This window comes from Fusarium oxysporum, chromosome VIII (genome assembly GCF_013085055.1).
Source record: "Fusarium oxysporum Fo47 chromosome VIII, complete sequence".
Lineage (NCBI taxonomy): Eukaryota > Fungi > Ascomycota > Sordariomycetes > Hypocreales > Nectriaceae > Fusarium > Fusarium oxysporum.
In genome coordinates, this window is record NC_072847.1 from 3,574,121 (window position 1) to 3,597,841 (window position 23,721).

General features: G+C 45.6%; 7 protein-coding genes across 7 annotated transcripts; 5 read left to right on the plus strand and 2 right to left on the minus strand.

Annotated features, from left to right (window-relative positions):
* Nucleotides 1-616: 616 nt before the first annotated feature.
* On the minus strand, nt 617-2,830 carry FOBCDRAFT_205799 (putative fungal-specific transcription factor; the record flags this gene model as incomplete). The annotated part of the gene is made up of 5 exons (XM_059609160.1): nt 617-780; nt 888-2,083; nt 2,125-2,371; nt 2,448-2,566; nt 2,676-2,830. The coding sequence occupies 5 exons, from the start codon at nt 2,828-2,830 to the stop codon at nt 617-619; spliced, it is 1,881 nt and encodes a 626-aa protein (XP_059467796.1).
* A 1,902-nt stretch (nt 2,831-4,732) lies between these two features.
* FOBCDRAFT_142184 (ABC-2 type transporter-domain-containing protein) lies at nt 4,733-8,934 on the plus strand (the record flags this gene model as incomplete). Its single annotated transcript, XM_054706663.2, has 2 exons — nt 4,733-5,442; nt 5,493-8,934. 2 exons carry the CDS (start codon nt 4,733-4,735, stop codon nt 8,932-8,934), a joined length of 4,152 nt encoding a protein of 1,383 aa, XP_054562638.2.
* A 1,287-nt stretch (nt 8,935-10,221) lies between these two features.
* Nucleotides 10,222-12,796, plus strand: FOBCDRAFT_243060 (uncharacterized protein; the record flags this gene model as incomplete). The annotated part of the gene is made up of 9 exons (XM_059610511.1): nt 10,222-10,363; nt 10,652-10,701; nt 10,773-10,895; nt 10,938-11,124; nt 11,185-11,282; nt 11,581-11,584; nt 11,843-11,903; nt 12,010-12,563; nt 12,594-12,796. The coding sequence occupies 9 exons, from the start codon at nt 10,222-10,224 to the stop codon at nt 12,794-12,796; spliced, it is 1,422 nt and encodes a 473-aa protein (XP_059467797.1).
* Nucleotides 12,797-13,296: 500 nt separating this feature from the next.
* FOBCDRAFT_230503 (S-adenosyl-L-methionine-dependent methyltransferase) lies at nt 13,297-15,026 on the plus strand. Its single transcript, XM_059609835.1, has 9 exons — nt 13,297-13,415; nt 13,477-13,514; nt 13,567-13,620; nt 13,686-13,692; nt 13,739-13,783; nt 13,834-13,991; nt 14,046-14,102; nt 14,150-14,504; nt 14,558-15,026. Exons 1-9 carry the CDS (start codon nt 13,344-13,346, stop codon nt 14,786-14,788), a joined length of 1,017 nt encoding a protein of 338 aa, XP_059465697.1. The 5' UTR covers nt 13,297-13,343; the 3' UTR covers nt 14,789-15,026.
* A 343-nt stretch (nt 15,027-15,369) lies between these two features.
* On the minus strand, nt 15,370-16,184 carry FOBCDRAFT_205804 (uncharacterized protein; the record flags this gene model as incomplete). The annotated part of the gene is made up of 4 exons (XM_054706665.2): nt 15,370-15,465; nt 15,518-15,720; nt 15,965-16,031; nt 16,101-16,184. 4 exons carry the CDS (start codon nt 16,182-16,184, stop codon nt 15,370-15,372), a joined length of 450 nt encoding a protein of 149 aa, XP_054562640.2.
* Nucleotides 16,185-17,128: 944 nt separating this feature from the next.
* FOBCDRAFT_243063 (uncharacterized protein) lies at nt 17,129-18,087 on the plus strand (the record flags this gene model as incomplete). The annotated part of the gene is made up of 3 exons (XM_059610512.1): nt 17,129-17,222; nt 17,260-17,702; nt 17,737-18,087. 3 exons carry the CDS (start codon nt 17,129-17,131, stop codon nt 18,085-18,087), a joined length of 888 nt encoding a protein of 295 aa, XP_059465698.1.
* Nucleotides 18,088-19,003: 916 nt separating this feature from the next.
* On the plus strand, nt 19,004-19,351 carry FOBCDRAFT_141536 (uncharacterized protein; the record flags this gene model as incomplete). Its single annotated transcript, XM_059608127.1, has 3 exons — nt 19,004-19,068; nt 19,120-19,189; nt 19,235-19,351. Coding segments are annotated over 3 exons (252 nt in total), but the record flags the coding sequence as incomplete, so codon positions are not given.
* Nucleotides 19,352-23,721: the final 4,370 nt, after the last annotated feature.

The following is a 23,721-nucleotide window of genomic DNA, read 5'->3' on the forward strand; positions in this document are numbered from 1 at the left end:
TTGAAAGTTATATTCTATTACTTCTTTAAATTATTAAAAATACCTTTTTAAAAGAATTATATTTTATTTTTTAAGTCTTTAGCCTAGCTTTTTAATTAATCTTTTTATTAAACTTAAAGAAAAAAAAAGCTAATAGCTAATAATTAATAGCTTTATACTATATGGCAAATTATCTTTTTGCTTTGTATAAAGTTTAGTATTTTATAGTTAAAAGATAATTTTTTAAGCTTAAGATATAAGTTAAGTTAGTCTTTGCATGGATTTTATATAAAAGGATTTAAAAAGAGAGTTTTTAATTATTTATATATATTAAGGCTTAAATAGAACAGCTGATAAACTTAATATAAGTTAAAGGATATATAAGTGGAATAGGTGAAGGTAGTATTAGGTGGATAAAAAGTTATAACTGTCAAATAGATAGGTATAGGGTAGGCTCAGCATGGTACAACGGATGCTTCTCAGAGCCTTGTTGATCACAAATTGGCTCGAGTGTTGCTTTACCTCTCAGCACCTCTGAAACAAGCTGGTAAAACGACGATAAAATGCCTAGTATATAAATCATGTAAAACATGTCGTCCTACATATTCGATACTTAAGTAGCCTGGTGTTAGAAAACTTATGAGGTTGCTTGCCAATTATTAAAATCCCAATTCTGTTCCAGGAAAGGTTGCACAATCCCTTCTACGTCGAAGAGGCCCAAAAACCCATGCTCGGGATCGACAAAGTTCAGCCAATCAGAATGTAGTGGGGCTTGAAAGTATTTTAGCACGGCCATCGCGCCTTTCAGTCCGACAGTATTGTGTGAAACTAGAGAAAACTTGTCGAAAGTCACTAAGTTTTGTTTGATTAGGTATAATGCGACTAGCCGGGGTTATGAATTTACTTACTGATGAGAAGTCTTGGCACATACCACAAGGTTGCGAACTGCTCTAAGAAGAGTCGAAGAATGTTTTCTTGGGCTTTTACTTTGGCTAAGAAGTCCGGCGCGGGGCTGCTCATACTTTTATAGTGGAGGTGAAGGACTATCAGCGCTGTGTAAACAATGAAGCAAACGGCTGGGTCGACGCTTGGCGAATGCTGGTTGTCCCACTGCCTGACGACCGCAACCAGGTCCTGGCAGTGCTCCAAAGTCTTATACCACATAATCTTTCGTTTTTCTTCAGATTCTTCTGAGTGCAGAGGTAGGCAGATGATAAGACGAGAGATATGCAAGTGAAGAACACAGATCAATCGAGTATGGTATGCACGGTGAGACTCTTCGTGCAAAGCATCGCGTGCAATATTGAGATATCGGGGTGGCAACACCAATCGTATCTCTGCGAGGTGATCCTCGAGCGTTGCTAGACGGTCCCGCAGGCGGTCGGAGGGGTTTTGCCACAATAGGCGGTAGAGGGTGGTGGCTTCCCTCAGAATCGCGGTCGTTACTATGTGGAGGTTGAAGTTTACATTATGGCCATGAGATGCGACCGCCTCGACCGTCTGCCACAACATCTCTGGTTGGTCAGGGAGAAATATTAGGGGCTTGCGACCCCTTTCTCGACCTGGATTGGTAATGAGAGACGTCCTGATGCTTTCGACATGAACGACGAAAGGACTCGATGCTGTGATGTTTGAATAGGAATCGAGACAGAAAATGCACCACCAGACGTATCTCCACTCATCTTTGTCATCATCATTTTCATCACACCGGTCGCGTTTGTCAAGCTGGTGAAGGCCGTAGTAGTAAGCCTTGCGTGTGAGGTGGCCTATTTGCAACCACGCATTCTCTCCCGGATGCTCATGGAATTCATAATAGGCGAGCAGGCAAGCCTTCCTAAAATCATCAAGAGACCACCGCGATCTTGATGTTCCCAAGTCTAGATCATTCCTTTCCCGGAGATGCCGTAAGCGCTCCTCGAGGTGTAAGCCACCAGAGAGCTGGCGTTGGCCAAGTACCTTGACAGTCAACGCCAAGATGACGAGAAGGAGGTCTTTGGTGACAGCTCCTGATTCGAATTGCCGGAAAAACTTGTCTTCGCGGAAGAGAGGTATAGATGGATGGATATGATAAAAGAAATTGTTCAGCCTGGCGGACCGTCCGTCCCTATTAACAAAAGGTCTCGATCAAAGGGGAAGGGGTATTACATTTCGCGCTCGTGCTCGAAGGTCAAGGAAGAATCGGCGGCATTTGGCTGATCTTGTATTGGTGTCGGCCAAGAACCTACCGTGTGCCAAAAGTCGCCCGTTAATTCCGTAACAACATCTTGCGGGCAATAGATGGCGCCGAGATGCGCAATATCAATCTCTGGGAGGTACACCTGATCAATTTGCAGAGTCCGCGAAAAGACTTCTCCTGGATTGTCTGGTACGGATAACGGAGAGGATGGCGGTACTATAACCCAGACAGCAGAATATGTTAGCTAGGAGCCAGGAAGAAGTTGCCCGGGTTCCCTTGTATAACGTCTTACCACCACGTTTGCGAAATCCCCTTACTGGGCCCGGTCTCTTCCTCAATGTGGAGTACACACAGATCCGCCCACTCTCCAGACAGCGAGAACACGTGGGTCGTTTCATGTCACCTGCACCGCTTTAGAGGAATTCAAGAACTCGTGGGTCAAACACGGTACAACACTTGACTTTTTTTCTTGGCATCGTCAGCAACCTGTGACAGTAGATCGAGGCTCGAGGAAACATACGAGATGCATAGATCGCACACGCGAGTCCTCAGAGGCCCATTCGACGTAGACTGGCCGTATGTGGAGGGCTTGGGCCAGTCGACGCCAATCCCCCCCATCGATATCTCTGCATTATCGATAGAGCTAGGAAAACAGAGATCAAAATGATAGTCCATGGTTCGGAAGATATTGATGTCAGATGATTCCTCGAAGTCAGAAACAGTGAGAAGTTTGTGATCAGATATCAGGCAGACAGGTGTATGAATCAATTTCTTGTCTGTCTCCAAGGTCAAATGGGGTCTTTTCAACTGTTTGCAGGGTTGCGGTACAGAGCAGAGAGGGAAGGTCGTAAAGTCGCGATAGGACTCAGTAAACGATGTACATCAGCGAAAATGATGTATAGCTAATCCACCAGTCTCCTTTACTGATCAGCGTTAGCGACGCCACAACGACTTACCCAACTACATGTTCTGGTGGTCGGACCCATCACTCCATGGCAGGATCGGGTGGCAAACTCCGGCGCCCAATGCGAAAAGCCCGAAAGTTCGGGCCAGGTTTGCGTACTGAGATCGGAGACCGAACAATGGACAGAAGGAAACAGGCGTTTGAGGCCACGGGTACCGGGGTGACATAGTCAGCAATCTTTATTTGTTAACCGGGTCAAGACGACTGAAGGCCGAAGGCTTTATCTAACGGGTGCAGTGTCTGCAGCATCCTCTCAGAGGAACTCATCGGGCGCAGAGCAACGGAAGAGGCTGCTTATCGCGATGACTAAGCGGAATGCTCTGAAAGTTTGCGGGTTCAAGCTTTTGCTCTAGAGGAGAAGGGACTTCCGACATCCTCGACCGTAACTTGCCATGTGGAAAAATGAGCGCCACGTCGCCTGTCAACACTCCCATTTTCCCGTTTGAAAATAACTTGGCACTGAGCCAACGGAAGTTCAATACTTCAACGCTCTTCTTCCTGAATGAAATCCCGGACCTGAGGAGCCTGTTATTGGCGCACAAAGCATCCTAAGCTTAACTACGGTTAGTGCTCCGGCTAGAGTTTGGACTAGCCGCTTCCATGTATCCGAAGTCCGTCCACGAGTGGAGGCTCCATATACAACTACCGGTAATCGCTATTGGGCTGCCACGGAGCAAGAGATCGAAACATGGGCATCCCTCGCTCTAGAGCATGAGTCAGCGAACAGTTTTTCACCCAATAAACGGGAAATGTGGGGCGAACTGAAAGGCTCTGACACCACTAAGAAAGCTTCCACCCTCTAGATAGAGCCACAGCCACGATTTTCCATATGGAAAATTACGATCGAGGATATTGAGTCCTTCCTCACACAGAGCGAAGTTAGAGGCCATAAACTTGTTCACTAACCCGCTCAGTCAGCGGCATGAACAATCAGCTCATTTCTTTCCAAGCTAGTTGACATGCTCTAAGATGATAAAGATCCTGGCGTTTGTTTGTTTTCATTCTGTCAACAAATAAAGGTCGCCAACTATGTCACTGGCATTCGCTTCCTCCAACCGGGCTCTACTTCTGTCTATTGCGCCGTGAAATTTGACTGAGATTTCCAACATGATCGGCTTTTCGCGCCCATTCACTAATCATCCAGCCTTTCCATGTTTTCTTAGAAAGATTGAGACCCGCTAGTGTTCTACATTCACAGAAACCTTCGCAATCGGGACGTATGACTCAGCGGCACAAGCGATGACCGAACCCGGAATGCCAAGTTAGACTCTCATGAATCTGCCAATAAGTCGCTATCAGATCGGCTTGCTTCTTTTGTCGATTCGAGAGGTTGGAGCTTCTAATTGGGCTCACGACAAACGCCGCTATCCTTCATGTTAGTTTTGCTGCTTTCCGGCATGCATAGTATTTGTGAAAATGGAATCTCGGTGTTATATAAGGGCACTTCCCAGGACCTCATCACTTGCTGACCCGACGTCTGTATCAATTTTCTAATTCATCTCTTAAGCCAGTCCGAGGAACAATCAATCAAATAAATCTTCACCATGGATTCCGACGGAAGCTTAGCCCAGACAATATGCGACAAGCCTGTCAATTCCCTCGTTACTGAAGGTATGGAATGGTCCCTGAAGCCGAAAGTGACTGCCTTCAAGGAACGAGATAGGGCCTCTGGCTCCCCTGATCGTGAGTTGGGAGTGACTTGGAGGGGCCTAAACGTCCAAGTCGTCAGCGCCGATGCTGCAATTCACGAAAACATGCTTTCTCAGTTCAATGTTCCGATGTCAATCAAGGAGGCTCGACATAAGCCACCCTTAAAGACCATCATAAACAACGCCCACGGATGTGTCAAGCCCGGAGAGATGCTCCTCGTCCTTGGCCGCCCTGGCTCTGGATGCACAACTCTGCTTAATATGATCAGCAATAAGCGTCAGGGATATGCCAGTGTCTCTGGTGATATCCACTACGGGTCCATGACAGCAACTGAAGCCAAACAGTACCGTGGCCAGATCGTCATGAACACAGAAGAAGAGTTGTTTTTCCCATCCCTCACTGTTGCGCAAACTATGGATTTCGCAACCCGCCTAAAGCTGCCTTTCTGCCTTCCCCAAGTTGTGGCCAATAAGGAACAGTTGCGAACTGAGACAAGGGACTTCTTGTTGCAGTCGATGGGCATTGACCATACCCGTGATACCAAGGTTGGCAATGCTTTTATCCGCGGCGTTTCTGGTGGTGAGCGGAAACGAGTCTCTATTATTGAGTGCTTGGCCACCCGAGGTTCAGTTTTCTGCTGGGATAACTCTACTCGAGGTCTGGATGCGAGCACGTAAGTTCTTCTAATCATTTTCATCATTTATATCACTGACATTTACACAGAGCCCTTGAATGGGCAAAGGCCATCCGGGCTTTAACAGATGTCCTTGGTCTTGCCTCTATTGTTACTCTCTACCAGGCAGGCAATAATATCTATAACCTCTTCGACAAAGTTCTTGTCCTCGATGAGGGTAAAGAAGTCTACTATGGTCCAATAAAGGAAGCCAGGCCCTTCATGGAGGGACTAGGCTTTATTTGTCACGACGGCGCAAATGTCGCTGACTATTTGACCGGCGTGACTGTCCCCACCGAACGATGTGTTCGTCCAGAGATGGAAAGTCGGTTCCCCCGGACAGCGGATGCCCTTCGATCCAAGTACGAAGAGACGCCTGTCTATGAGCGTATGATCGCTGAGTACGATTACCCTACCACCGATCTGGCAAGGGAGAAGACGCGACTTTTCAAAGAAAGCGTACAGCAAGAGAAGGATAAAAGTCTTCCCCTCAGAAGTGCACTGACTGTTGGTTTCGTTCAACAAGCCAAGGCTTGTGTGGCACGACAGTATCAGATTCTGCTCGGAGATAAGGCTACGTTCAGTATCAAGCAGGTATCAACCATCATCCAAGCCTTGATCGCTGGATCGCTATTTTATAACGCATCCGACGACTCAAGTGGCCTTTTTATCAAGTCAGGAGCTTGCTTCTTCGCAATCCTCTTCAACTCTCTATTGTCCATGTCCGAGGTTACCGACTCCTTCACTGGCCGCCCTGTCCTATTGAAGCACAAATTCTTTGCCTTTTACCACCCTGCCGCATTCTGCATTGCCCAGGTTACTGCAGATATTCCTGTCATTCTCTTTCAGGTCTCCGTTTTTTCGCTCATCCTCTACTTTATGGTCGGTTTGACCTCGACTGCTGGGGCCTTCTTCACATTCTGGGCCCTGATCCTTGCTATGACTTTCTGTACGACTGCGCTCTTTAGGGCTGTTGGCGCGACTTTCACTACTTTTGATGGAGCCTCCAAGGTATCGGGATTCTTGATCTCTGCTACTATTATTTACTCGGGCTACTTAATCCCGAAACCGCAGATGCATCCGTGGTTTGTCTGGATCTTCTGGATTAACCCCCTGGCATATGGTTTCGATGCGCTTTTGTCCAACGAGTTTCATAACAAGCTTATCCCCTGTGTCGGTCCCAATCTGGTTCCCAGCGGGCCTGGTTATACGAATAGTGACCCTCAGGCTTGTACTGGTGTTGGTGGAGCCAGACCCGGCCAACCATATGTGAATGGAGATGATTATCTTGCGTCACTTTCATACAGCCACTCGCATATCTGGCGAAACTTTGGTATCATATGGGCCTGGTGGATTCTGCTTGTGGTGATCACGGTCATTGCAACCTCGAAGTGGCATAGCTCTTCTGAGGATAGGCCCAGTCTTCGTATGCCACGCGAAAACGCCCCCGTCACTACCGTCCTTTGCCAGAAGGACGAGGAGAACCAGGTGGGCGACAAAGAGGACGCCATCTCTCACCGTGGCAACGGAGTCTTGGCCGAAGATGATCCGAACATTTCAGACGGCATGAACCTTTCACGTAACACCTCCATCTTCACTTGGAAGAACCTTACCTATACAGTTAAAACTCCATCTGGCGACCGGGTCCTACTGGACAACGTTCAGGGATGGGTGAAGCCTGGCATGCTAGGTGCCCTGATGGGATCATCTGGTGCTGGCAAGACGACTCTCCTTGATGTCTTAGCTCAGCGTAAGACCGAAGGTACTATTCATGGTTCAATCATGGTGGACGGACGACCATTGCCAGTATCGTTCCAAAGATCAGCAGGTTATTGTGAGCAGCTGGATGTCCATGAGCCCTTCGCCACTGTTCGCGAAGCCCTCGAGTTCTCTGCCCTTCTTCGACAAAACCGCAATACGCCCCGTGACGAGAAGCTCAAATATGTCGATACAATTATCGACCTGCTCGAACTACATGATCTCACTGATACCTTGATTGGTGATATTGGTGCAGGCCTGAATGTTGAGCAGCGCAAGCGTGTTACTATTGGCGTTGAGCTTGTCTCCAAGCCTAGCCTCCTGATTTTCCTTGATGAGCCAACTTCTGGTTTAGATGGACAATCTGCATTTAACACAGTTCGGTTCTTACGCAAACTTGCAGCCGTCGGCCAGGCCGTTCTTGTCACTATTCATCAACCTTCTGCCCAGCTCTTCTCTCAGTTTGATACGCTACTCCTGCTTAAGAAAGGTGGCAAGACGGTCTATTTTGGTGATATTGGTCAGCAGGCCAAAACCATAAAAGGATACTTTGGCCGATATGGCGCCCCCTGCCCTGAGGATGTTAACCCTGCCGAGCATATGATCGATGTTGTTTCTGGACATCTTTCGCAAGATAAGGACTGGAACCAGGTCTGGCTCGAATCTCCTGAGCATGCAGCTGTTAGTAAGGAGCTAGATCGCCTTGTTGAAGAGGCCGCCGGCAAGCCGCCTGGCGCTGTTGATGACGGGCATGAGTTTGCTTCAAGCATATTGGAGCAGATCAAGCTCGTGACATACCGCATGAGTAAATCGCTTTATCGAAATACCGACTATATTAACAACAAATTCATACTGCATATTATTTCGGCTCTATTTAACGGCTTCACCTTCTGGCAAATCGGAAACTCGGTTGGCGACCTCCAGCTTAAACTGTTCACAATCTTCAACTTCATCTTTGTCGCACCAGGTGTATTGGCCCAACTTCAACCTTTATTTATCCATCGTCGGGATATCTTTGAAGCTCGCGAGAAAAAGTCCAAGATGTACTCATGGGTTACATTCGTCACTGGGCTTATTATATCAGAGATCCCTTACTTAATAATCTGCGCAGTTTTCTATTATATCTGCTGGTATTATACGGTTGGCTTCCCTAATAGCTCTAGCCGTGCCGGAGGGACCTTCTTCGTCATGCTTATGTACGAGTTTATCTACACCGGCATTGGTCAGTTTATCGCAGCCTACGCCCCTAACGAGGTTTTCGCATCCTTGGTTAACCCTCTTATTATTGGTATCCTCGTCTCCTTCTGTGGTGTCTTGGTTCCGTACCAGCAGATTCAGAAATTCTGGCGTTATTGGATTTACTGGTTGAACCCCTTTAATTACATTATGGGAAGTATGCTAGTTTTTGATATTTGGGACACTGAGATTAGGTGTGACGACAAGGAGTTTGCCCGTTTCGATCCTCCCAGTGGAGCTACCTGCGGCGAGTATCTATCTGATTATCTGACACAGAGTATGGGAGCGGTCAGCGACCTCATGAACCCCGATGATACATCGGAATGCAAAGTGTGCTTATACAGAAAGGGCGAAGACTACCTTAGAACTCTCAACTTAAAGGAGTACTATTACGGATGGAGAGATGCAGCGGTTGTGGTCATCTTTGCCATCAGCTCATACGCTCTGGTCTACGTGTTAATGAAGCTCCGAACCAAGACATCCAAGAAGGCAGAATAAACTCTTATAGACACAAACGAAGCTTCTACAGATTACGAAAGGAGTTGTATATACCGGAGTTTTGCAGATAGGCCAGCAATGGGGGTTAAAGTGTTGTTTACCTATTTCTCAATCAAGTATGAACTAATACATTGCTAGACAATGCCTTGAGTATAAGTAACAACCATTCATAACACACTCACGAGCCAAGTCAATACATAAGCATTTTAGTAACGAAGATTCTAAGGTCATTCCTATCCCGACAGTTACTGCGGCTTATAATAATAAAATAAATCATATTAACCGAGGCAATCAGTTAAGCACGTATACGAACTATAATTACTGCCTTTTCTGTGGCGCTTAGCAGGCTTTAGATTAAACCTTTCTTCTCGATGTGGTCCTTACTAATAGCTTCCTTTTATAGTTGAAGGCATTATAGCAGTAGCTTTAGTGGAAGAATACTACGGAGCAAAGGCAGTAGCAAGAGTGCGTCTATAACGCCCCCTTTAACATGTCTTGTTCTGTAAGCAAGGTCGGCAGGTATATCGATAAGGAAAGAAGACGACCTCGAGAACGCGGAAAAGCGGGCTAATCACTTCAACAGGGAGATTAATTATGAGAATCGCCAAATTGTATCAGATTGTCTTGCTTGTAAGGGTTTCAAGCAGGGGCAGCCTCGGGCTAGGAAGGAAAGGCTGCCGTTGGAGGTCATCACGAGAAATAGGGGCACAAGACACAGGAGGCTGAGGGAGGCAGACTAGATACTGGTGCAAAGTCTATCATAATTTCGGATTTGCATGCCCCACACGTAGTGAGAGGCGTGAAATTGTTACACTTCTCATCTTCTGGGGGATATGTGGGACGTTAGGGGCTTAGCCCCGTAAGCGATCGGCATAAGGCAGCTGCTGCACCTACTTGATTGCCACAAATGCGATCAAGGCCCAATCGTTTGTCATGTGTCGTAACTGCTAGGTGCCTGTTACAGTGACTGAACGTCGCACGGGGCGACAGGTTGAGTCATCCGGCTGCTCACGGCAACTGTTGTCTTCTGTGATCTTGCTAACATTATCATATACATTATAAGCCTCTTTTTTATCTAGCTGCAAAGGTATTTACGAGCTCATAATGCCATCAATTTCGTAGTTTAGGATATTTTGCAGGATTTAGGCAATAATAACACGTATCGCAAATTTTCCCTCACAGTGGAATAATAAGTTGAAGGGATTTGGAGAAGTAAGTGCGTTAGTCAGCTGAGGCCACTTGACAGTCAAGGAGATTCTTAGAAGCCATATCAGAGCTAAATTTAGCATGGCAGTTCTGGAAAAGGGTGGATCGAGAGGTGCAACAGGTCTGGTCAGAAATGTTGGCATGGGCCCAAATGAGACGTGCAAAAAGGGATTCCTAGGAGTGAGACTAAACGCCCCACGGCGTTCTGTTGAATACGCGGTAGGTATCTACAGTGTATAATGGGGTAAATTCACTAGGAAGTAGATTAGAATGTAGTGATCTTACTGAACGCATCTTATTGATGTCCCGGCTGATCGTAGTAGTGAACGCTACTACATTCCCATATATAATGTAAAAGACTTCTAGGAGCGATTTCTATAACTTTCCTCAGTCATGGGTGACTCAAATCACTTACAACCTACCAGATCCCCTTTGGCTGTGCACGAGAGGTCATAAGTTACCGGTTACAAGACTGCGGTGTTACAGATTAGCAATTTCACAACGACGCCAGCTCAGGATGGGTTTGTTTCGAGTATGAGGAGGACTTTAAAATTGCACTTGGTTTCTATTCACGTTGCACTTGTCGCCCTCGTTTGATGGTGTCTAATTCGGCGATGATAGAGATTCTACAGGAAGTGAAGCAACTTCACCCAAAGCTGGAATACTCAGCCGTCAACAAGCTGACGAGCGTCAAGCTCGTGGTTATAGATTGCACGTTGACCCAGCCTAGGTTTGCCAGGCTGTACTCCATCCACGTCAAAGGGTCACTGCGGCGCTGGGATGCTCTGATCGACTAGATCAGGTTGGACCTGCCCAAAGCTAATGTCGAGAGGATGCAGAAAATAATGTTGATAGGACTATCGTTCCGTCTAAACATCCATGAACTCAACCATTGGGTGCGTTCGAAACTCGGGTCAGACTGCCTGCAGATTGTTGCCTCACGCATCGCCCGGATAGACATGTGCTGCACGCTCGTCTTTGGCTGTACTCTCGTCATGGCAAAGGGCTAGTCTGAGGATAGAATACATAGTCGTCTCTAAGGAGCGATGTTCGGCAATGAGACCGTAAGAATTCTCGTTGAGCGGTCTGGTAACAATGCCAGTGCAACGAAGTGCCAACAAGAGACGGCACCGCTGGTCGTTGTGGGATAGTTGAGGCTGCCACCTCACTGGCCGACTATAGTCTCCAAGTGCAATCGCAGTCTCGGCAAGAAAGACAGGAATACTGCTTAGAATCATTCGATGAATAGTATGCCACAATTTGATACCCAGTTTCAGAACGAAGCCTCTCAGACCTCCGGGTGTGAGATGTGACAAGGATTTGTGAATATAATCGTGCCAAAAGTCCGATTGGGTAGGTGGACCGTCGCTTCCATCAGCCGGCATCATGCGCAACGGACTGGCACGATAGCATGCAGTCCTAAAACTGCCGGTATAGGAGGGAAGTGAGAACAAACAAGAACTGCCATAGTCGATCGGTCGACAAAACGTGCTTGGAGCCGGCAGTTTATCTGTAGAAAAGGCTTGCTCCCAAAGTCCAAAATTGTCTGTTCTTAGAAAGAAGCGTGCAGAATATAGCAGCCGTATCTTTTATATGGATGGAGCCTGCCCACGTTTACGATCTCGCTATCGTCCAAAATACGCCTCTGCATTTCCGTCTCCTGTAGATACCACGTTGAAGTCAAGTGCTTACATATGTGCAGGTCGTTCTATCAGGTTACACTGTAGGATAACTTGGCCATTCATCGATATCCCAAAGAAACTGTCTGGCTGTCATACGGCTGTGCTTGCACATACACACTGCCACTAACTGTATCACTTCCTCCTGACCTTTCTTGTCAACTTACAATAAAATCCCTTTTGTTGGAAGGCTCTACACGATGATAGTACCTAACACTTCCATGCATCCCGGAACCTATCAGCTTTACCCTCTGAGACCTCAGGCTATGGCTCAGCCGGAGGGGAACCAGTGGCTAAGACCTTTTAGCAACGCTATGGAGCAGCAACACGGGCTGATACCTCCCTCGAGCGTGTGTGTCGATCCCGCTGTCTTACAATCGACAACTGCCGCTCATAGCGTGAATCTGCATTCAAAAGCACAAACGTTTCAGGGGGTCATGAAAGGACAGGGACAACACGATCAGGGACATCAACAACCAAGACCGTTCGTGCCCGCTCCTAGTCGCTTGTCGGCCGCGCCGGAGTCTCCTTCAGCCTCGGTCGGACGCGTCAAGCATCGGGCCCGGAAGACACGGGGTTCATCTGCAGTACTCGGCCACCGAAGATCGAGACCAAACCATGGGCATTTACAGACGATGTCCACATGGCGCTTCCAGGGTCATTGGAGAACCCAGCCGCAGGGAGGCTCGTCAGGCTACTTACCCAAGCAGGGTATTAGTCGAGCTATTGTCCCGCACCGCTGCGGTCTGCCAAGAAATGCGGCGGCTCAGACAGAAGACGGTGAAACGAGCGGCCACCTACAAAGGCTTCGGCGTCCACTAGAACAACGAATGCCTCTGGTCCTTCGACCTCAATTACCCTCTATTAGACTGCTTTTCCCTGAAATATTGGCAAACCAGACAGAGGCATCGACGGCACATCGAAGCTTGCATGGTACCCGCGGAAACGATTTTGGTGTTGTGCAACCGCGAGAGTAAAAAGATGGCAAAATCTGTGCAGCCGACAACATCACTATAGGAAATCCACCATTTTACATCTTGGCACCAGCTTCGTGCAAACATCGTTTGAGCCCGTATAATTACTACCGATGACGAATTAGAGTAGCTTGATAATCGATCGGAAGCACAAGTTGCTGATGCGATAATGAGTCAAAGGACTTGCCTGATTGGTAGAGATGTATATACCCCCAGTTTTTAGAGTTTCGCGTAACAGCTAATCCAGAGCTTCTAGTTGGACGACCTGCATGTTCTGTACCGAGCTGCCTCATTAGATCAATTGTGCAAGGAATATTTCTTCACCTCGGCCTTAGAAGTGGTGACGCGTTCCCACATTATCGCGGGGAAACCTCCGATAGGCTTCAACAGCATATGCCGTTGTGCTAAGTGCATAATTCGCTCAATCAAGGGTCCTCGAGCGGGGCCTCGTGAATATATGATCTACAGACCCCTCATTTGTCAATAGCACAAGAGCTTCGAGGCCTCTCTTTGTTCGTTTGAACGTATTACAGTAACGAAATTACTTACTATGGCTGATAACTCTCCGCAAGACCCTGCCGCGACGGCTACCATTCAGCCAGAGGGCCATTTGGAAGTTGATGTGAGTTGTTGATGCTTCGCTACGACCATGATGCCTTGTTGCATGCTAACCCGTTGGTCAGGATAACTTGGATGCCAATGATTCGCTTTATCATTCGACGTTAGTCAGCTCTCTTGATTATTTGTTTCTGGCTTAATGACACGGATGGCAGGGTCGGAGGTTCGAGTTTTTTGTCGTCCCTGAATTCAAGCATATACAATTATAGGTGAGATATACGCGTAAGAATGACTATTAATGACCATGACTGACTCACTTTGTCATGTTTGACAGATACGAAGTGAGTTACACTGAATATACCTCGGTGCATTACTAACAGCTAAAAGAATGGACGTCGATATCATGCATTCCGAGAAGGCACTTATCCCGTGGTATGTGTCAGAGCACCACTTCTTGACACCTTTACTCAGTCATATCTTAGCCCAACGATGAAGATGAGCAAGATCGTATGGACCTCGTTCATCACGTATACAGTATCCTTCTTGACGGAAAGCTCCACCTTGCCCCAATTGACGAGAATCCTCAACGTGTACTCGACCTCGGCACAGGGACTGGTATCTGGGCGATAGATTTTGCAGAGTGGGTGAAAACATGAGCCTCAGGGTATTAGCCCGCTAACATGCTTGGCGATAGTGAGCATCCCTCGGCAGAGGTTATAGGAAACGATCTCAGTCCCATCCAACCAGAATGGTAAGAAAAAACCTGCCATGTTGCGTATCATTGTGCTAACAACTTAGGAACCCACCAAACTGCACCTTTGAAGTAGATGACTACGAGGACGAGTGGCTATACCGCGCAGAATTCGACTTTATCCACGCCCGCGAGTTGGAAGCATGTGTAGGTGACGAGGACCTCTTGCTACAGCGAGCTTTCCGACATATACGTTCAAACGGCTATGTCGAATTACAGGGCGTAGACGCGCGCTTTGAGTCCGATGATGGAACGCTCGATAAGGGGCCTAATGCCAAATTGTGGATGAAGCACCTAATCGAGGCTTGTGCCAAGTTTGGCAAGCCTGTTGACTGTGCGGATAAATGGAAGGATAGGTTGATTAAGGCAGGGTTTGTGGATGTTCAGCAAGAAGTCCGAAAGGTATGTAACTTCTCAGTTGGGTTTTGTCCTGTTTTACTGAGTATTGAATATAGTTGCCTATCGGACCTTGGCCGAAGGATCCAAAGCTTAAGGAACTTGGTCGGTATCAGGCTATCCAAGAGTCAAAGGTCATCGACTCCTACACGCCCAAACTGTTTGAGTACGCACTTGGTTGGAGTGCAGACGAGATTCAGGTGTTGATGGCACAGGTTAAGAATGAGCTAAGAGACCCAGCTATTCACCTGTATCTCCCTGTCTATTTTGTTTGGGGTAGAAAACCTTAGTTGAGCCAACTGCAGGAGAAGTTGTGGGCTATAGCCAAGCCAGAGGAAATGAGCTGTTCCGTATCATGTTGCAAACTTCTGACCTCAAGGTTTTTTCCCCATATACAAATTGCCAGCACTTATTCATGATTTGTTTTATTTCCAGGGCCTATGAAGAATAATGCAATTATGCCCTATGCAAGTTTTAGCGTTAGATCAGCGAGTTGAATAAAGCTACTTGTGGTTGCTGAAAAAAGAATTTAATTGGATGCCCGAGAGATGTAAAAACATAGAAGAGTTATGTTCTCTTCACCCCCAAGCTCTTAGACCACGACCCTAGTCTAATACCCAAGTCTTCTTCGTGCCCAAGCCGCGACTCTCACCATAGTAGGTGTATTTCACGCTTTCTTGTCCACACTAGCAGCTGGCAGGTCCTTCAGGTGCTCGTAAACCCTCTCTCCATTTCCATCTAGGACTTCCTCTACATAAGGCTTGAATCCTCTCCGCTCAAAATGAGGATAGAGCTCTTAAGTATTTAGGTATCCCAAAAAAGTAGCATACTCGGGCATATTGTCTCCTCGAATACAACAAGAATACCAATACTAGTACTGTGCCAGTGTGATAAACTCCACAGAATCTGGGCTAGGCGCAGTTGACTCGATCTTGGCTATGCTTGCTTCAATAGCCTCAGCAGGGACCTATTATCAGCCAGTTACTTCTTAACTCTGCCAAGCTTAGCTGGTTACGCACATATTTGCAATCTAGTCTTTCCCCACTAAGCTTCTCAAGTAAATCGTAGATCTGATTCTGCGTCCAGATCTCGTTGTAGGCGAAGACTATTTGGTTCAGGGTCCGAGAATCAGTAATTATTTGAGCCATATAGCGACCTATATCCTGTATATCGGTTAAAGCAAATAGCATAATGCCGTCTCTAGTAATCCTATCTGCTATCTCTATTACTGTATAGTTAATATGACCTGATAGTAACTTTGGTAAGTTAACTTAATACCACTAGCCAACATCGATAACAGTGAATGGTTAATATATCTTCGTTATGTGGATTAATATATCTTCTTTCTAAGAACTATGTTAGTTATATGTCTTCTAATAAAGTCTTTCGGGTAATTAATTACTATATCCTGCAACAAAAGCGCCCCTTTAGGGGAAGCCACTGTGGCAAAGAAACAACTTTGACACCTTGCTCCTGCAGCTCAAGTATACCCGGCTTCTGAAGAGATGACGGTCTGGTTAAGGCGACAACCTCCTAAAAGCACAGAAGAGATAGAAGGGTCAGCACTGTGGCAGTCAGTTATTTCTCACGAGGCGGGCTTACAAACGTCGATACAGTGGATTCCAGCAAGGCCTGCACAATCACCGACCCGGTTTGGCCAGTTGCGCCTATAATTGCAACTTTCATATTTGATGAGAGAAACGATTCAGATTGAGTTTATATCAAAGAAACAAGTCAATAAAGTAATCCATCCCTGTAGCGACATGCTGTGTTTTAATATATGTCTCGCTCTCGACCAACTTGATGAAGCCCCATAAACGTAGATACCGAAATTACCAACCGACCCTACTCACATTCAAAACTCCGCAAACTTAGTTCAGAGCCAGACCAAGAAACATCGGAGTTAATGGACAAACATGCATTGCTTTGTGGATTTCAAGTAGAGTGTCCAATTCCCGTTTTCGGCTACTAAGTAGATTGCTTCTATACGGCAAGGAGTTTCCGGATGGGGAACTATGTATGGAGTCCCCAATTTAAAAGATAAGCTGACCGCATTAGCGCCGTCCATGATTTACCATCAGCAATCGATGGGTTATGAACCTTGCTCCGAGCGTTCTGGACGCTTGTGCAGTAAAAGAATGGAGAGCGGAAAATAACTCAATAGCAGAGTTCGCTAGATGTTAGTCGAGTCGCGGAGTTATCTTGCCGACTTGGTTCATGTATATCTTTGACCGGACTTAGCAGTTGACGATGGCTCGTCTGCTGTGTGTTTTAGACTGAAGAGTTCTGGATTAGCCCAAGACATGAACCTCGAGCTAATACGCTGCTGGCTTGAGAAAACCACACCATTGCCCTTTCTGGGCCTTATGGGTTGATAGGCAATGTTTTTTTTACCAATCATTATTCCTTCGTTTGGTTTCGAACCCTTGTGAGCATGAGTCTTCTTAAGTATCATAAGCTTTTGTATATAAAACTCCGTTTTACATACCCTTTGCTTTTATTTTGGAAGACCACCACCCATTCCCCTCCACACTCATACGAGTTGCTATTTTCTTGCATAGTATAACTCCACATCTTGCACTGCCTGACTACACAACCCACCTTCCACTTGCCAAATCACGAAACCAGCGATGCCGAAGGTAGCGAGATTCCATAGATTGGGCGGGCCAGAGGACCTACAGTTTGATGAAATTACTTTTGAGGATCCGTTTGCTGGGAGCTTCTGTTGAAGGTCAAGGCCATGGGATAAACCGCATGGAAGTCTTTTTCCGTACTAGCGGTTTCGGTCCCCTAAAGGAGTTCCCTGCTATGCTGGGGTCGGAATGCTCTGGAACAGTTCTCGCAGTCGGTGAGGGTATCAAAGGCTTCTGCACCGGGGATCATGTAGCAACGATCCTCAGCTTCACGAGCGTTCCTGGATTTGCCACAGAGATGAAAGGTCATGAACGCGCGGTATACGGCGAACAAGCCTACGTGCCGGCGGATATGGTGGTCAAGATGCCCAACGACATGTCTTTTAGTGATGGGGCCGCGTTATGGGTGCAGTACAGCACAGCCTGGAATGCCATGCTTGATACTGCTAAGCTGCAAAAGGGCGAATACGTGCTATTGACAGCGGCAACGTCGTCCGTGGCAATCGCAGCTGCACAGATCGCTCAATCGCAGGGGGCCATTCCAATCTGTACGACTAGGAGTCGGTCCAAGGTTGATTGGGCATGTCATCGTCGCCAGCGAACAGGATATAGCGACGGAAGTGGCACGTATCTCGGACGGCATCGGCGTCATCTATGACCCGATTGCCGGAGAGAATATCAACAAACTGCTCGATGCATTTGCCAACAACGGTATTCTCCTTATTTATGGCGTCTTAGGCCTGTCGCCGGCTTTAATAGACCCGCTGAAGGGGATGGCCAAGTTTGCCACTATTAAGCTTTCAGCTGTTTTTCAAACCTTATCGAACCCAAAGAAGCGCGCCAAGATGGTGAATTTTGTGCAAAGAGGTATCGCCGAGGGCGTGTTAAGGCCTGTTATCGACCTAACCCTAAGATCCCATGGGCTAGATGATATACCCTTTCCTTTAGACTATTAAGAATAAGAGCTATATCCTAGGGCATAGACCGTGGTTACTAATAATAGCAACTTAATACTATATATTCTTACCCTATATTTTTACTAGGAGTATTTAATATTTACACCTCTTAGCAAAAAGCATTTCCTTTAAGATTTTCATAATAAATAACGCAGATATTACTTACCCTTACTTATTAACACCTTACTTACCCTTAGCTCCTACTTTTCTACTTACCTTATAACCTAGGCTAACTCTAAAGACTTATACTTAGCAGGTAATCACTTCTTTATAGAAGTATAATGGCTTTTTATTAAAGAGATAGATTACCACTTACTAATAACAATCTAAGCCTTAGGAATAATATTAATTCGAGAAGCTAGCTATAGTTAAAGCTTAGAGAGTCGGTATTATACAGGATAGAACATACAGCTGGCTTTTAAGATAGGCCTGCATTATACTCCCGATAAGGAAGACATAAATAAGCTCGCTGTTTAGTTAGCAACTTTCTGAGGTGTATTTTCTCTAGATATATAAAAACGCTATATAATAGGCATAGCAAACAGAAGGCTAATAAATTATATTTAATCAGTGCATCTTTACTAATAATGGGTTTATTATCTAATTATTCTTATACCCTATACCTTCCATCTAAGCCTATTATTTAAAGAGATATTAAGGCATTAATCTAGGTTTTTTATACAGGTGACAGTAAGCTGTTAGCACAAGAGATGATATATTTCAATTAGGTTATTAACTTGGCTTAGGTGCGCCACTGCAGCTATAATATAAGCAGCTATCTAATAAGCAGTTAGTATATAAGTGCCTCTGCAAGCTAAGTAAACATATTTATAAGTCTTTATACCTTCTCCACTTACCTAGAAAGTCCTTAATAGCACATAGTCTTCTAGGCATTTATATAGAGTACCTCGACTAATATAATAAAGTAACCAAGGTCCTACGGTTTAGTTATAACTTTACTCCAGCAGTGTTATTTACCTAGTAAGAAAAAGTATTTTATTAAATGGTTTTAACTATTAATTATTACTATAGTATATACTATTATTTTATAACCCTACTGCTTTTTAGCCTCTTTATTAAATTATATATTATCTATTTTAAGGTATTACTATAAGATATCTATTTATAGGCTGTAAATACTATATAGGGCTTTCTTATATCCTACTTGCAGATATATATACTAAAGTGTATACCATGTTTTATACTATACTTTATGCTGGCCTTCTCTATTATGCACCTTACCCTTATGCCTAGACTGGTATAAATAAATAAGCCAGATACAGCAGCAAGGACTGGCCCTTATCTCTCTGAGGCTATAAAGTAGGGTATTACTAGACTTATAGAAATAATATATTACTATTATACTACTAAATAAGCCCTCTATATTCTCTGCTATCTAGCTAAGAAGTAGAACATTGATGTCTATATTGAGATAGGCGCTCCTCTGGATCCAAAGGAGTATAAGAGGCTTAGCAGATTATTCGGTGGTATTACTAGTTTGTCTTCGTCGATCATAGTTGCCTAAGACTCTGTTTCCGACTCCATTACGGATAAAGATGTCAGAGAAGTAACGGCGTGTCAACCTGGAAAGGGAGTAGATAACTTGGAGGACCTGCCCCTTTTTCCATCCGCTATGCCTGGGCATCCAATGTGTCCAAAGGACAAGGCACTAGAGGAGGCAGGCTTTGCCGTATTGTGACAGCCTGCTCATGCCTTATCTGTTTCCATAAGGCAGAGAGCTGCGTCCCTACGCGAATGCTTGCCGGGTCACCAAAATACGCATCGCTGCATGCTTTGATGTCCATAGCCAACAAACATTTGTAGCAGTTTGCTACTGATTCGACTTCGCTACGCTTGTCAGTCCCCAGCGAGAGGTGACAACTACAGGTCACGTGCACCTCCTTTATCATTCTCTGCCTTTGAGACGCTTGGAATCACTCAAGAGCAGTTTTTCGCAAGTCCATCAGTTCATTGTAAGAAAAGGGAGGTACGGGGTCTCCATCTAGAGCCACACGATCACGATTTAGTTGGATCCCTGACTGCGTCCATATATGCAGTGGCTGCGGCTCGTTGGCTTAGGAAACTGGTTTCCGCTGGTCGCAAGTGAGAAAGCTGGAAGATTTTATCATGATCAAAGCCATAGAGGGGCAACGCCACGCTTGGGTCAGCAAGATGTTATAGGCTTCAGGAACCCACCCTCACCAATTGGGGCGTCTACACTGGCAAATGATCTACCCCGCTCTGAATTCTAGCGACGATCTGCATGGCCCTTGGTCTGTAACCCGCATCCGGAAGGTTACTATTGTCGTCTGGTTCAATTAGCTACGAAATTATTCATTGGGAATAATTCTACTTGTGTCATTAACAAATCTCAAAATCCATCCCCCATCTGTCTATTGGAAAAGCACAATGCGCAGCTCCCTTGGCGTTTCATTCGTCGCCCAGCGGTCCCATGGAAGTTATACAAATCGATTGCCTACAAGTCCATTCCAAAAGGAGGTCTTACATCAAAGCAAATTTAATCATTTAGTCTGCGATCTCTGCGCTTAAAGAAGACTGAATCGCAATTATAACCTTCTTTTTACAAGCGACTTGCATCCCGAGCTCAAAAATGTCTTCAGCCCGATACGACAAATATCAGGCGAATAACCAGCTGCCCTTGCGCTTGCTGTCTGGGCATACGCGTCAAATCTTGATGACCTGGCCACACTTCAAACCACCATTTCTCGCATCGGTCACAGACATGCTAATTCGAGAATTACCCTAAAGTAGTATCCCATTGTCGGCAAGGGACTTCTGGCGACAACTAAAAGCGTGTTGGGCAATTGAGATAGCTTTAAAATCATCATCAATTTAATATGAGCAAGCTGTATTGGATACAAACGCCCTCTGTAACGACACTCATTTCCTTCTTTGGACTGCCCGTATACGCTACATCATGAGCATGAATAGTCGGCTCACAATTCAACCATACGAACTTGTTTATTCTCGCACACATGGTATAAGTTGAGCCCAAACCTAGCTTGGCCGTACTGCCAAACTCATGTTCGCGCCCTCCTAAATCCCACGTCGGCAAATGATGCATAGACGTAAGACGGATATCTCACAACTTTATTATCTAATTTCCCAGTCTTTTAGTAGCTTTATGATTATTGGAGCCAAGGTTTTTTCACCGGCCTTTCTCATCCCAAAGCACCGGATTAGCGTGGTTATCTATTCAATTCCATCAATTCAATAGGTTAAAGATTTTATAAAGCAAATTTCCTTGCTAGAAGGGAAATTATTCCCATATGGACTCATGAAACTGGCTGTCGACTATTTAAGAGGGAGTAGGTAGTAGAATCTCCCTTCTCTAGCATTATATATATTCTATGCCTTTGGTTATTAACAAGGGGTAATATATTATAGATATAGGAACTAAAAATTAAAGTGAAGCCCTATATTCTATAACTATAATAGTAATCCCTAAGATATAAATATAACCTTTAACTCTTTTATCTTTGCCAGTTTTATCACAAAAAAGTCTACTCCACTCCAGGTTACTTTATCACATATAGGCTTAAATGCCAGGCCGATTATAGCCAGCACTAATAACAGTTTAATATCATTATAGTATTTAAATGCCCATATTTACTATATTACCTCTAGTCTATCTATTACTAGTATTAAAATATCTATTAAAATGCATATATATTACTCTAGATCTGCTTTATAGGATATAATAGCCTCCTTGCTATTACTTGCAGTTTAATATAATTACTTTAACTTTTTTATAAAGTATATAAGATCCTCGAGGTTAATAGGATTATTATCCACTAACAAAAACTGGCGCGTAGGGAAATACTCCTGCATTAGGGCCAGGGCACTTGCTGGGCTCTCTGAGGCAATAGGGATTGGTGTCGGTGGCTGGTTGTATGATATAAAAGTCGATGTGGTCGGCATTCGACGCTTTGAACCTGATGTGGAATGGTTAGTGCTGCATAAAAGACGAATAGCCGGGGGGTTAAAGGAGGTGAATATTCACTGGATGTCGAGTTACGCCAGGTTTAAATCGGGAATCCGTACAATTTTCTTCTAACAAGAGAGACATTGGCTCTCCATCCCAAGAAAACCAGGTTGTGGGCCTGCAGCGAAAAATTGGTAGGACGCACCCCTGTTTCATTTATCTAGAACGAGAAAGGAAGAAAGATCCATCTATATTCTGGAATCTAGGATTCAACGCGGCGTGATTTTGAACTGAACTGGGCTCTGGAACGAGGTTCCACCCACTGCATTCCCAATAGTGGGTTTATTTTGTTCTTACGGATAAAACCATGAGTGTGCACTGGACCACGCCCAGGCCACGGAGGCCCTACCCCAGCCGCACATCGTAAGTCATTCCCACACGGGGCAGGTGAATACGGCCAACTGTCTAAAATGACATTATGGAAATTGCACAATTCAGCTGAGTTTAATGCCCCCGCAGCCGAAGAGTATCATTTACTTGCTTTGCAGATGCCCCACATAATAATGCTGAAGAAATCTTTCGCCCAAATTCATTACAGGGCGCCACTCATAAATCACCACGTAAAAAATACAACTTTCGTTAACCCAATTCGGGCGTCAAGTAGCCGAGCTTTTGCTGTTTAACCTGCCTGGTACGTAGGGCCCGTAATGCGGCGCTTGTAAAAAGGAAGCCGATCGTAATTGGTCCGCTTTTTCACGAGATAAACTCCCCATGAACGGAGGGTCTTGCACTATGATCAATGTACCCTGATAACCAAACCATAATCGGCCGACGCATGATGGCATGGCCTTGTGTCAGCTTATGGTAGTGTAAGGTATGGATGGGTTGATTATCAGCCCCTAGTGTTGTATTACTCCTGGCGTTCTACTGAACGATCGACGTATGGGGCTGGAGCTATCCGGACGATAGCGGAAAGTAGAGTTCGTTTTAAGCTAGGACAATCCCACGTGGCGGTCTCAAGCGGTCTCGAGCGGCCACTACGGACCCAAGCAATCTCCACCGTATCAGGGTCCCCTGCAAGGACTAAAACGAGCACGATATCGTGAAGCGAATAGCAGAAACAAAGCTGGCTCAAGGAGCTTGTGTGCCGCGAGACGAGCTCTACTTCACTAGAGTAGACAACGTCAACGGCACCACGGTGCTAGACGAGATGGATGAAGTCCGAACAGGAGTGGCTGAAGCCTTTGTCCAAGAGAACGATACCTAGATTGCATAGATAGCGTGGCTCAGCAGGAAAGACATCCCCAAAGTGTATGGGACGATGGCCGTTTACCTCAAGAGGCGCTCGGAAGCCAGGCGGAGGAGCCCGGAACTACTAAGATGTTCGAGCACCGGGACCGCCCGAGATAGTATTATAATTGCTAACCGATCACAGACCATAAAGCCTACCAGTGCGACAAACCGCAGTCCGCGGCAGGTATGCTCAAGAGGGACATCATCACAACGCATGCATAGAAATGATCCAGAAATGCATACCGTAATGGGAGTTTGTGGGAATGGGCAAATCTCCGGCAGTTTTCCGCCAAAAAAAGAAAATGGAACTTTTCAAGTATTCCAGCTAAATGTAAAAAAACAAGGCGCATATTACAGTAGATGGCTTAATGACGACAAGGAAATCGAGAATCCCT

What these genes read in the sequence shown, in the direction of transcription:
- FOBCDRAFT_230503 (XM_059609835.1), top strand. Translation starts at nt 13,344, where the DNA reads ATGGCTGATAACTCTCCGCAAGACCCTGCCGCGACGGCTACCATTCAG. An exon ending in GATTCGCTTTATCATTCGAC is followed by an intron (nt 13,515 to 13,566) that starts GTTAGTCAGCTC and finishes CACGGATGGCAG; the next exon opens with GGTCGGAGGTTCGAGTTTTT. An exon ending in AGTCCCATCCAACCAGAATG is followed by an intron (nt 14,103 to 14,149) that starts GTAAGAAAAAAC and finishes CTAACAACTTAG; the next exon opens with GAACCCACCAAACTGCACCT.